The 13,965-nt window shown below is 42.6% G+C and overlaps 1 protein-coding gene across 3 annotated transcripts in view; it reads left to right on the top strand.

Moving 5' to 3' along the window:
* Positions 1 to 2,509: 2,509 nt before the first annotated feature.
* Positions 2,510 to 13,965, top strand: part of SNX16 (sorting nexin 16) — a 41,194-nt gene continuing 29,738 nt past the window's right edge. Inside the window, exons 1-2 of one of the 3 annotated variants that reach the window (XM_025201809.1) lie at positions 2,510 to 2,702; positions 5,585 to 6,057. In XM_025201809.1, coding sequence (XP_025057594.1) covers positions 5,686 to 6,057 — 372 coding nt within the window. In that variant the 5' untranslated portion in view covers positions 2,510 to 2,702; positions 5,585 to 5,685. The remainder of the gene's footprint in view (positions 2,703 to 5,584; positions 6,058 to 13,965) is intronic. The other 2 variants (XM_006021753.3, XM_025201810.1) reach the window with 2 other exon arrangements.

The following is a 13,965-nucleotide window of genomic DNA, read 5'->3' as shown; positions in this document are numbered from 1 at the left end:
GCCCGTGCCGCCCCGCAAGGTAGGTCGTGGGCTGCTCGGTGGCGGCGCCCCGAGGAGGGAGGGCAGCGCTGTGCGGCCGGGTCGCTGCCATCGCCCGCTCCGGGGGCCTTGGAACCGCGGGGCGGGCTGCGGAGCAGATTTGCCTCATGCCGGCAGCTTCCTTGGCGAGGCAGAGTTTGGCTCTCGGGGCCAGGGATTCAGCTGTGCGTTTCCATCAAGAGCAATTTGGTGAAAAATGTATGGTCACCCCAAAAGTTAACTGTAAACCAAGAGCAGGCTCTCTCCAACGCCTGAAGAAGGGTGTTTGTGCCTGAAAACTTGCAGCCAAACAACTTTTCCAACTACTTAGCTGGTTTAAGAAAAGATATCACATCTACCCAAAGAACCATGTCTGCCTATGTCTTTAGATCAGTGGTTCCCAAACTCTGACAGATAGTGCGCCACCAGTTTAAAAACAATGCAACCTTAAGTACCACCAGCAAATTTTTGTCAAATAAAGTAATTACAATAAAGCTGTCAGTGCAAGCTACTGACAGGTTGTCTGTGTGCCACTGGTGGTAGCCGTACCACAGTTTGGGAACCGCTGCCTTAGACCAACATGGCTACAACCAACAACCCCAGAGTAACTGGGAATTCAGGTCAGGCCTGCTTATTGCTTTCACCTGAAATAAATGTCAGGGCTAGGCTTGCTAAGCTTCGGAGGGTGGGAAGGGCAGTGCAGGAAGAGAGAGGTCCTCCTTTTATTTAATGGTACATTGGCTGGAGACCCCACAATGAATAGTCTCTGCCTGAGGGGATTGGATCCTAACCCTCCTGAGACAGCAGGGTGGATAAAAAGTAACATTGTTTTTTTAAAAAATTCAAAAAAATCAGATTTTTTTTATTTAAATCAGTTTTCTTATTTAATCTTTTTGTTGTTGTTGTTAAGATGCTTTTAAAAAAAATAACCTATATAGAGATTTTTAATTTAAGCTATGTTAAAGTTCAGGGATATCATCATGGAATAGGAATTATAACTTCTAATTATATACTATTTGAGACAATATATTCATGTAATTTTTTAGAAAAGTTTTATAAATAGGTTACAACAGACCAGGACCTATATTAGGCACCCAATCTTGTGGGGTTCCCAGAGGCTCCTCTATAGATTAGTAAAGATTAAAGAAAAACCCTCTACCCAATGGGACTGAGTGCTCAGTCTCTAGAACAGTGGTCACCAACCAGTAAATTGGGATCAACGAGTCAAACCCGGAGCCTCTTGCAGTTGATCCTGGGCTGGAGGGGGGCTGAGTACACATGTGCATATGCGTGTGCCCCCCTCCCAGCCCAGCAGGTCAGTTGGTGGGGGAAGAGAACGGAAGGGGGCCAGATTGGGGCCCCGGCTGTGAGGGACACAGTGCAGGAACAGCCTGGTAAGTGGGACCCCGACTGGGGGGGAGGGGGAGAGTAGGAGGATCAAGCCCAGGCAGCTCATTGGGGGGGGGCTCCCACTGCTGTGTGCACCCCAGTGGAGGCCCCAAGGAAGGGTGTCGGTGGCACAGGATAGATTTTGGGTTCCTATTAATTTCCAAAAGTGATCTCCAACTTAAAAGGTTGGATACCACTGCTCAAGGAGATCCCATTAAACATCTCTGTGATGCTTAGTTTCAGTTTACAAACTGTGGATTTGTCTCAAGAGATAATATCCTTGTTAGCAGTACATGGAGATGAGATGTAACAGACCTGGTGATTACCCACCCATCAGCCTCTTGTCTCTCTGAAAGTTTGTGTACCCAGAGTCAAGCCCTTGCCTTTCTCTAAAAGTGCAGTTTCAAGAAGTAAAATGAATAAAGAATATCAAACAACAAGAATGCATGTTTTGTAGAAAACAATGATTAGATTGAGGCTTCCTGACCAGTGATTTAAATTGTGATTTAAATCACAATTTAAACCTATTTGATTTAAATTAAATCCACCCTGTGAGAGAGTGTCCCGACCACCAGGTTATGGGGCAGTGATTCTCAACCTTGTTAGACCCCTCAGGAAGTACCAGCTTTTAGCACCTTGCAGAGTCAGGCTTCTTAAATGTCTGGACAATAATATACAAACTGACAAACAAATATCTAACAAACAAGCAATAAAGTTGACCATGTCTGCTTTTCTTTGGGACAAATATTTGTAAAAAGGAGGCTTCTATTGAACCTGAGGCCAATAGAAATGCATTTACAACTAAAAGAAAAAAAAGAAACACCTGTAGTCTTTAAACCAGCTTTTTACCATAGTGTCTGAAACCCAAACCCTGAAAGGAAACTGGTCAATGAAGTTGGTTAACCTTTTTTTTCGTCAACCAGAGAAGAAGTACAGGGGGACCATATGGGGATTAATTTCTAACAACAATTTTTAAAAAATCACAATTTCTAAATAACAAAACAATATTTGTAACTTTTGGTTTTAAATTTCTTTAACATTGCTAGGTCTAAAGAAAAATGCACTGAATTTTCAACTGTTAACAGCAACCAAAACTTTTTCAGTACAGACAGATTTTGTTTATAATGTTAACAAATTCTGTGTGCTTCACTTCCAGAAGGGAGAAGCGGTGCATTTTGTAAACAGAGGAGGTTAGTGTGCTGTTGTTTTGTAAGTGATGGCATAAACACCTTGGGATCCAATCCTTTCTTGGTATGTGTTCAGCAATTCATCATCTGCTGTCAGCAGCTTTAAAGGTGACTATTCTCTCTTCCTAGTTCATTCTTAACTTGAACTGGCCCAAAACCAAGGTTTGAGCAGGAACAAATCTCTTCTGAAAAATAGGGGAATTCAAGTTCTAGATAAAACAGAACTACTTGACTTTCGTTTACCTCTTAAGAGAGGGTAGGGGCAAATGATTTGTTTATACATAGCTATGCAAGCTGACAGGGAGTACAATGATTTCTCTGTTTTGTTTATAATGAAATGTGAAAGCCGCATAAAACTTTAATAGGGTAGGTGGGTAGCTCACTTAAAATCAACCTTCATCTGTCATCCTTATTGTGTTGATGCAAGTCCTGTTGCAGTTATTTGCCTAAAAAAGTTTTATCAAAATTTCTTTTTGCTGCTGCCTCCCTAGCATTTTTGCTGCCAGTGTAAATATATTTGTAGACAAGACTAATACTTTTTTATAAGGAAATATTGGGCACTCATTTGCATTGTTTTCTTCTGTTAATGATCTCATTTTCAGGAGAAGATTCTAACTTTCATTTATTATAGTTTTAAACACTATCATTAGCAAATTATGATAAGTAAAAAATCTGTCTTGGATATTGAGTATTTAAAACTGTATCCTCTCCAAAGATGTGTTCTCACAAAATTTATATATGAAAGATACTGGTATAATATATATATGTGTTTCTCTTCCTGGCCCACTCACTGCAGTATGTCAGACTAATTTGCTAATAGTGTGCCTTGTAGTTCATTCAAAAACGGACAGTTCTATATAAAATTAAACTTCTGGGATCTGGTAGAGGTCCTCTTTTTGTTTTATCAGCAACTCCTCATAGTCTGGACCACTGTTAAATGCATCTTTCTAGGCATTCTGCTATTGTAAATTCTTGACTTCCTTGCATGTGTCTTCCTTGGCTAGGCAGATTCTGTCTTTAAAGCCACAGTGCGGGGGCTCGGCTGAGCAGAATTTTTCCATCAGTAGCAATTTATTCAAAATGTAGTTTTGGTCACCCTCAATGCAACTGGGATTCAAATCAAACTTGCTTATTACTTTCACTTGAAAGAAATGTCAGGGCTAGCCTTGCTAACCTTTCAGGGGGAAAATACCTCACCCCTCACAAAAGGAATCCTGGTCACAAATTATGAGATGTTTTGAGAGAAGTTTTCCTCCCTCCCTCCTGTTAACGTTGTTTCACTGTGCATGAAACCTAGAAATTGTTGCTGAGAGAGAGCAAGAGCGCCCATTGAGGACACTTGGATGCTGGCCCTTGTTCCAAAGTCTCCTTAACTATTTATATGAAGTGGAATACTGACAGTCGGAGAGCTCCCTGCCCCAGAATAAGCTAGTACAATCTTCCAGCCCCCCAGAAGATGTGAGGGCTAAAAGAAAATGCTGCCGTTCTGCTAAATCTAGTCTAGTGATACTCAGACTGTATAGCTCCCAAGCTAAAAGTGCCTCTTCATCTTGTCACTTGGAGCTTTCACAGAAAATGTTATCAGTTTGGGGTTTTGTTTTTTTTCCGTGTGTGTATTGGAAATGCTTTTCTTGCAATCCAGTAAGCACTAAAAAGGTTTAACACTTTTGAAGTGTTTTTCTCTGCTAGAGTGTGCAGATGCTAAGTAATATGCTGTGGGTTTTTTATTTTTTCCTTTTGATCTGCAGTGTTGCCTACAATTTTACATAGGAGAGTAAATCTTGTTATGGCTCTTCAGTTAACTCTGGCTACTCATGTGGTTCTTGAACTAGTCAGGACTGAGTGTTGCTGATCTAGCCCTTCATTTCCTCTGTTTTTCTTACAACTGCCTGAACAAAAAAATGTTTGTTCTGTTTGAAGCAAAAGAAAATGTTTTATTTTCATATTGATGTGAAAAACAAACATTTTAAATGCAGTTTAACCTGACCCAAACCTCTTACAGTTTTTTTTGTTTGTTTGCTTGGCTGCAAAAAGAAAATTATCACTGCCCTAATTTTCTTGTATACATGTCTTGTACTTAATTACTATCAATTCAAACCACTTAATGTGCCACAATTAACTTTGTTGCAAATGTTTGCAATATTATGTGCTGCAAACACAACTGGGTGTTTTTCAGACTTAACTTGATTTGAAAAGATGCACTGCAGTGACTGGTGTGTAAAATATCTTCTGTTCCATCATCACAGGCAGTTTAATGCGTTTTCTTTGATTCATGATATGCAGATCACTTATTCATACAGGTTTGATTCACAAAGCATGATCCTTAAGATGTGAGAGAATTTGGTGAAAATTCAGAAAATAATCAGTTTTGTTTACATCGGGTGCATCTACAAGATGCTAACTGTGTAGTAGTCAAATAGTACTGCACAGTAATGTCTCACAGCACAGGCAGTACTAATACACCACTGTGCAGTATTATTAGGCAGTGCAGAGTAGCATCACTAAAAAGATGTTCGCCGGCACTACTGCTCAATAACTCCAGTTACTGCATATTTATTTAATACTTGATTATACAATTACTAAATAAATGTACAGTAACCACTGCACAGTAGTTCCTTGTGTATACATGCCCACTAAGTATTTTAAAGTGCTGCAACTTTTTTTAATGTCATACATCTCTATGTAATATACATCCTGTTGACTGTTCCAGCAGCAAAGTTAGGTGTTAATATGGTTTTTTTTTTAGTTCCGGATGGTGTAGTTGGACACGTGATACTTAAACTTTACTTCTTTTTGATTTTAGTGTCTCTGAGAGAAGATTCCTAAATTTGCATCCTTAAAATTAAACTACCTTTTGAGGCAACACCAAAATCAATGTCATGTTTTAACTGTTTTCATTTAAATGAGGATTCTTCTAAAAGTAATATTTTAATGTTGAGTTTGTTATAAAAACATCAAGACAGTAATTTCAGTGCCTTTTTTTTCCTTAGATACATTATGTTCCTGAGGAGACAAGAAAAATGGTTTACAGAGTGAATACATTTTAAACTTTTGAATAAGGAAGTGTAAATTTGAGGTTATCTAATGAAGGATGACAACCCCGTATGTTCCTGTTCCTATTCCTATAGGAAATTCTTCCAACTTAACAACAAACAGAAACCAAAAAAGGTCTTCTTTTGGGAGCATCTCAACAAGCTTAAACTCTTCAAGAGGACAATTGGAGGACTCTACCAGTGGTAGTTTTAAAAAGATGAGTGTGCCTGACCAGATTGGCTCTGCATCATCTGTTAATAGTAGCCCACTTGTTAGGACTAAATTTACAGGTACGGACACATCCATTGAATACTGTACACGGCCTATGGAAGATGTAGAGCAGAATGCAGATTCTGGGAGCTGGGAAGATCGGCCATCCACACCTACGATACTGGGTTATGAGGTGATGGAAGAAAGGGCAAAATTCACTGTAAGTTTGTTCCAGGGAAATGTAGTTATCCCATTCCATTTGCTGGAAAACATGATTTTATCCTTAATCCACAAACCTCAAGTTACTCTTAAAAGCTAAACTGATATTTGCAGCACTCTAAGAATGAGAGAGAGGTATTATCCCCATTGCACAGATGGGAAAGTTGAGGCACTAAGAGAGTCCATTGAATAGAGCTGGTTCACTTTGCTGCAAATATCTTACCAAAGGGCCTTGTTCTTCCTTCAAAAGGTAAAAAATTCTTTATGTAAACAAAAATACCAAGTGATCCTAAACTATTTTTATATTATAATGTCTGGAAATATCTGTCTTTAAAATTGGCATTGAACGAGTTTCATGTTTTTCCTTTACAACTGTTGAATAATGTAAAAATATACTAAAATGCCCAAATAACGTGCTGAACAGTTTCTAGATATTCAAAGGTTGGCCTCTTAATTACAATAGGCTTGTTCTAGTCCAAACACATGTATACGAGTATACGTGCAAGAAGCTGCAAATAATCACATGCCTGGCATCTCATGTCAGAATCTCAGCTCAGTTTCTTTCATCTTCTGAACATACCCACTAGCTACTGATTTTTAATTTCTTTGACACCTTGTTTAGATGTAACAAGATAAAGAGGCGGTTTTAGTGGATTTGGTTAAAGCAGGAGGTGCTCAAACTCTAACCTACAAGACCAGATTTGGTTCGTAGTGCCGTGCCATCTTGCTCACAGGGTTCTCCATAGGTTCAGAAATTTGGCAGCAGAGGAGTAGTGGCGCTGCTCTCCCATTGCCAAATGTCTAGCTCCATGGGGAGCCTCAGGCTCTGTATGCTGGATTGGGCATCTGACCCCAGTGCGCAAATCTGGGCAGGGGCAGTTCTGGGCCCAATCCCAGGACACTGGGGCAGCTCCAGCCCTCCAGGACCTAATTGTGGAGGTGGGTGAGGGTGCTATTGGGCCCAGTTCTGGTGGATGGGGCAGGGAGGGGGTAGTGCTGGGCCCTAAGGCCCAATGCTGGTGCACAGGACTCTATCTGGTCTGCAGACTAGCCCTAGACCACTCACTTGGCCTTTGGGGCCAAAAGGTTCAGCACCACTGGGTTAAAGTATTTCATTAATACAGCTAAGTGGTCTTCTTGGACTTGGAGAAAGTTGTCCCTACTAATGAGGAAAAAATGTGTACATTTTCACAGCAGTAATTAGGAAAATGATGTTCATCACAAACTAAACCCCTCAACCCCTAAATGATTCAAGGAACTGATGAATGGTGACTTTTTGTCTCTACAATTTCTTTTAGATTAGTAGCAAGTGGAAGCCAATGGCTTTTGCATTTTAGAAATATACTTGTATTAAAAATAGAAGAAGAAAAACTTCATACAAAAAGATTTTAATTGGCTTACTAAAACTTCTCGGTATTCAGCATGAATCTCACATGGGTTATTGTATAATAAGTTAGCAGATTACTAACATTAGCTTCAAAACTGTAGCAATGAATTCTGTTGTTACACTATTATGAAATGGTACAACAGCCACCATGTTTACTTCAACTTCATTTAAAATAAAAACACAGAATCATCATCAAATGCAAAAGATCAGGGTAAGTATAAATGTTCTTTTAGTGTTTGCAGCTTCAAGGCATGTTTGTTTTAATGTACCGGCAGTCCTCAACTTGCAACGTTTCAAGTTACAGCGTACAACGTTTATAAATTGACACCCTGTTTCAACTTCATGACGTCGGTTTCAACTTTACAACACTTGATCCGATGTGATGCCATGCCAGCGAACAAGTTCGCTGCATCACTCATCTCCCTGGAGAACATCTGTCCAAACTTCTTTGGACACTTTCTTTAAGGAAGCAGACAAGACTCCAGAAAAACTTGCAGCCAAGACTCTTGAGAAGACTCAAGCCAAGAACCCTTCAAAAAGTCCAGCCAAGAGCCTTTTAAAAAGTCCAGCAAAGTCACCTCAAAGACGGCCTTCAATATGATTGCTATTTACAATATAAATACATCAATGTAGCTATTTTACTCATTTATAATTGATTGAATACAAAATTCTGGGGTATTTTTAGTGAAAATACGGTATCAGGCCTTGGTTCAGGAACCCAGCCCCCATTTATAACATTGTTTCTTATGAGAAAATTGGTTCAGAGTTGCAGCGTTTCAACTTAAGACATGGTTTTCAGGAACCAATTGTGTCATAAGTCTGAGGACTGCCTGTACACAGGTACCCCAAATTTGAAAAGAACTGCTTGTATATGCAAGGTAAGCACGTGCTAAAACAGGGGTAGGCAATGTTTTTTGGCCAGAGTGCCAAAAAAATCCCAATGTCTACCTTGTAAGGTGCCGGCATGCCACAAAAACAAAACTTGGGCAGAGGGGGTACATGGCAGGATGCACTGCATATTTAATACTATTAATAATCATTAATATTGCTTTAGTTTCATTTTTCTTGTATATGCAAGGTAAGCACGTGCTAAAACAGGGGTAGGCAATGTTTTTTGGCCAGAGTGCCAAAAAAATCCCAATGTCTACCTTGTAAGGTGCCGGCATGCCACAAAAACAAAACTTGGGCAGAGGGGGTACATGGCAGGATGCACTGCATATTTAATACTATTAATAATCATTAATATTGCTTTAGTTTCATTTTTTTTTTTTACAGTAAATGGAGAGCTGGTGTCAGGCAGGGAGCAGGGGCTGCCCCAGGGCTCCACTACTAGGGCCACAGTGGGGGGCCCAGCAGCACCAGAGGTGGGGCCCAGCCGGCTTGCGCAGCTCTGCAGGGCTGGGGCAGGGCTGGGGCAGGACGCTGAGCTCGGGGGGGGCCTCCTGCTTGGTCTGTGTGTGTGCCGGGTACGGTGGGAGTAGGAGCTGCAGCCCCAGGCTGTTCCCTGGGCTTTGGGAACAGCTGCCACAGCCGGAGCTCAGGGCCAAGCCAGCCGGGAGCCTGCAGCACAGCAGCTCTGTGCAGTGCCTGCCCTAGCCTTGGCCCCTTGAGGGGAGTTGCAGGTGGGAAAGGCTCGGACCCGGGCGGGCTGAGCCAGCTGCAGTGGCTGTTCCCAGGTTCCAGGGGGCTCCTGTGGCCAGGCCCCTGCACCGAGGACAGCTCTGCCCTGCCTGCGCTGTACCCAGCATGCAGCGAAGCCAATTCCGGAGAGGGAAGCCCCCTGAACCCAGCGTCCTGCCCCAGCCAGTCAGCATCACCACATGCACAGGGTGGCTGCAGCCCATCCCTGAGGAGCTACGTGGGCTGGGCCAGTTCCTACCACGGGTGCCACTGGGCACCCCTGCCTGCCTGCCCACCACAGCTTGAGCCTGCTGAGCCCCAGGGCAGCCCCCACCTTCCTAAGGGCCCGACTGAGCTGGGTTGCCCGCAGTGCCTCCTCCCATGCTGCCCAGACCCTTTCCCGACCGTCCGGCCCCAGCACTCGACACCTCAGTGCTGCCCCAGTAGGGACAGGGTGTCTGTCTGCCTGCCTGGGCAGTTCCCTCCAGGGGCCAGCTGGGCTGGAGGGTGCAGCCTGGGAGCATGGGTTGGGGGCAGTAGAGCACAGACAGCCTCCCTGCCTGTGTTCTCCTGGCTCTGCCCTGGGGCCTGCCGCAGTGCTGCGACTTATGACTGCACAGGAGAGCCCAGAGCGGCAACTTAAAAAAAAACAAACAATTTCTTTGAATGCCTCCCAGCATGCCAGAAAAAATGTCTCCGCATTCCACTAATGACACACGTACCAGGGGTTGCCAACCCCTGTGTTAAAACATTTGCAGAATCAGGGCCAGTCTCTTTTAAAATACAAATATGCAGAGCTTTAATACTTGAGACTTGGTTTTGGTCTAAACTGAAAAAAAATATTGTAGAAGGAAAAGATACACTATTTTGCTTTTAGCTATCAATGTATTCACTTTTACTTTGATATTTTCTCTCTCTTTTTCCTGGTGTCTTTATATTTTTTTTATTCGCCTCTGTGCAACAGTTTCTGAAAACTTGTACTTGGGAACTAGTCAACATGTTTTCAGTTACTTACCTAAAACTGAAAATATGTTAGAAGTAACAAGTACTCCTTGGTAAGGTATCACAACAGTAAGCTTGTCTAAACCTCTTATATTCAGTAAGGGTGAAGAGGTGGTGAAAGGGTACATATTTAGTCAAAGTAGTTTCTTAAATGTTACCAGGGAGTTGGATTTCTTGCTCTAGTTATTGTACATGTTATTTTCAACATCTGTTATTCCCTAAAACACAGATCTAAATTTAGACTCCTCAGAATGCGTTCTGCCTTTGAGATTTGCTTTAAATTTTAACTCCATTTTTATTATGGTAAAACTTCCTTGGAACAGTATTTTAATCAGTCCATTTCCAACAATTAAAGCAACACAGCTGTAGATTTATTTTTATTTATAAATATTATGTCTAATGCTTAATTGAATGACAACTTTATTAGTGATTTTTTTTTTTTTTTCATCATTTGGAAATCCCAACAGAAGCTAGCAGAACAAGTTGCTAAGACCGTTAGAAATTTATAGCTGGAAAAGGTGGGTTGAATTGTTCTAGTCAAATATTTGCTGAAGAGTACACTTTGGAGTTGACCAGAACCATTCATAAATTCATGTTGAAATCATTGATAGTTTTAGCCTAATCATTGCTTGTTTGTTTCAACCAAACATTTTATTTTGAGACAATAGTAATTATTTCATTTCAAAATTTTTATACGTTTCAGTTTTACTGAATTTAATCAGATGGGTTTTGGTTTTTTTAAATTAAAATAAGGGCTTGTTGACCCAAAACAAATATCTTTGCCAGTTTGCTAGGAAAACAAAAATTTGTCAATTCTAGTTTTAACAGGATTTTTTCCATTTTATTTGGGGCCAGTAAATCTATTATTCATACAGCTGACTATTATTAGTTTTGGAAGACGTAAGAGGGAAATGTTTTCTATTCTTTATAAACACTGGCAAACTTGTGCTTTTAAAATATTTGGGATGCAGACACACTCACTGTTTTCTACATCAGTGTAAGTGCTCTGTCATTTTGTACAACTTTGACTGCAGAACTCTACAAATTACTGTGTTTGGACCGTGTTTAATTTATCACTTCTCTTTTCCCCCTTTCCAGCTTCTTTGATTGTTGAAAGCAAGGCTGTTGTGGCATTACATCTGACTTGAGATCAGTGACTTCAGTTTGATACTGCTACCTCAGTTACTCTTGTTTACATCATTGGTTTTGTTATCCAATTTTCTATGAGTAGGAAGCTTTCATCCTCAATGCTGCAGGTCTTTTCTTTTTTTTTTGTCCTGACTTCTATTTCCTTGTGAGCATATTTTAAACCAAGTTTTGAGAGCCATTATTTAATGCAGAAATAGTTGTTTCAGACAATGCAGGGCTCAAACTGGACAGTGCTTCAAAGAATCGTTACTACAAGAAAAAGTCATCTGATCTTCAAGTAGTAATAAGTATAACCATAATTTTTTAAAATGTTATGCTGATTTCTTCTTTTAATACCAGGGATTCATAGATGTTGGGGTCAGAAGGGACCTCAGCAGAAAAGAGCGCTGGGGTCAGATGACCCAGGGCGATGCATATGGGGTGTACATGTGTGCACATGCACCCCCTGAGCGTGGCAGTGAACTCCCTGCATAAAGGTGCCACCAACAGTGTCAGGGGTGTCTGCAGGTGGTCGCCACTTGCCACCCCACTGCTGACACCGCTGGTAGCGCCTATAGGCAGTCCACGATCGCTGCTGGCCGGTAGCAGCGCCTGTGGGTGGTTGCCGACTCCTGGCTGGTGCTTGCCACCCCCCACCCACTGTCGAGGTCGACAGTGCCAGCGGCATCTGCAGGAGCTCCCAGCTTACCAGTGCCGTCAGCGCAGCCATGCCCGCACCCCCAACTGCCAGGGGCGTGTGCTGTTCATGAGATGAACCCAGCTAGGTGCTTGTCCAGTCTCCTCTTGAAGACCCCCAACGTAAGGGAGAGCACCACCTCCCTTGGAAGACCATTCTAGATTCTGGCAACCCGTACTGTGAAGAAGTTCTTTCTAATGTTGAACCTAAATCTGCTCTCCATCAATTTGTGGCCATTGTTCCTAGTTACTCCAAGGGGTGCCCTAGTAAACAGAGTGTCTCCTATTCCCTGCTGCCCTCCCCCAATGAATTTATAGACAGCCACAAGATTGCCCCTCAACCTTCTCTTGCAAAGGCTGAAGAGATCCAGGTCCCTCAGTCTCTCCTCATAGGTCCTTGCTTGCAGGCCTCTGACCATACAAGTGGCCCTCCTCTGAACCTGCTCAAGATTCTCCGCATCCCTCTTGAAGCACAGCGCCCAAAACTGGACGCAGTACTCCAACTGTAGCCTAAGCAGTGCCGCATAGAGAGAAAGTATCACCTCCCTGAACCTGTTCATCATGCATCTGCCAATGCATGATAAAGTGTAGTTAGCTTTACTGATCACTTCATCACATTGACTCATGTTCATCTTGGAGTCAACTGACTTCAAGATCCCCTTCCGCTGCTATGCTGCTGAGAAGGTCATCCCCCAGCCTGTAAGTGTGTTGGTGGTTCTTTTTGCCCAGGTGCAGCACTTTCCACTTGTATTTGAGCTGCATCCTATTTTGTTCTGCTCATTTTTCCAACCTGTCTAGATCTGCCTGGATCCATTCCCTACCCTCTGGTGTGTTAACTTTGCCCCATAATTTGGTATCGTCTGCAAACTTGGATAGGGTACTTTCCACACCGTTGTCCAAGGCACTGATGAAGACATTGAATAGCACTGGTCTAAGGACTGAGCTTTGCGGGACTCCACTGCCCACATCTTTCCAGGTCGATATTGACCCATCCACCACCACTCTGTGGGTGCAACCTCTAAGCCAGTTTGCCTCGCACCTGACCATGTAATCATCTATATCACAGCCTGTCAGTTTATTTACGAGAAAACAATGCGATACCGTATTGAAGGCCTTCTTAAAGTCTAGGTAGATGACATCTACCTCGACTCCTGCATTTAAGTATTTTGTGACCTCGTCATAAAAAGAAACAAGGTTAGTTAGGCAGGATCTACCTGCAATGAACCTGTGCTGATTTCCTAGCAGCATTATTTTCCCTGCTGGGCTCCCACAAATGTAATCCTTAATGAATTTTTCTAGAGTTTTCCCAAGGATAGAGGTGAGACTTACTGGCCTATAGTTTCCTGGTTCCTCCCTCTTCCCCTTCTTGAAAATAGGGACCACGCTGGCCCTTTTCCAGTCCTCTGGGACCTGACTGGAGCACCATGAGTGCTCAAAGAGCCATGACAGCAGCTCTGCTATGACACAGGCTAATTTCTTCAGCACCCTTGGATGAAGTTCATCCAGACCCACTGATTTGAACACATCCAGCCCCTCCAAGTGCCCCTTCACTAAGTCTGCGCTACCAGTTGGTGGGCTGGTGTCCTTCCTGTGCCTGTCTACGATCCAACTGAGAGATTTGTCTTGGTCTGTGTCCAGGAATACAGATGCAAAGAACTCAGCTTTGTCCCCTGCCCCTCTGTCCTAGTTTTCCCTGTAGGGATCCTATGCTACCCCGCACCTTCCTTTTGCTCCCTGTATACCTGAAGAAGGACTTTTTGTTGTCCTTAATTTTTGTCGCCAGCCTAAGTTCTAATCCTACTTTGACCTTCCTAACTGATTCCCTGCAAGTGAGCGCCAAGGAGGTATACTCATCCTTGGTAGCTACCCCCTGTTTCCTCAGCCTGTACACCTTTTTCTTTGCTTTTAGACTCTATCCCATCTGTACAACCTGTAATCCTCAATGTCTACTGCCCAATCATGAGTAAGGTCCCACCAGGTTTCAGCTTCTTTGTAGGACAAACTATTGTAGGTGAAATTCTGCCCCACTGAACCTCATCTGAAGTTTGCCCATGACTTTTGAGCCTATATTTCACC

The sequence above is a fragment of the Alligator sinensis genome, unplaced genomic scaffold (assembly GCF_000455745.1).
Source record: "Alligator sinensis unplaced genomic scaffold, ASM45574v1 scaffold340_1, whole genome shotgun sequence".
NCBI classification, from domain to species: Eukaryota; Metazoa; Chordata; order Crocodylia; family Alligatoridae; genus Alligator; species Alligator sinensis.
Note: the sequence above shows the minus strand (reverse complement) of the source record. Positions and strands in the feature narration are given on the sequence as shown.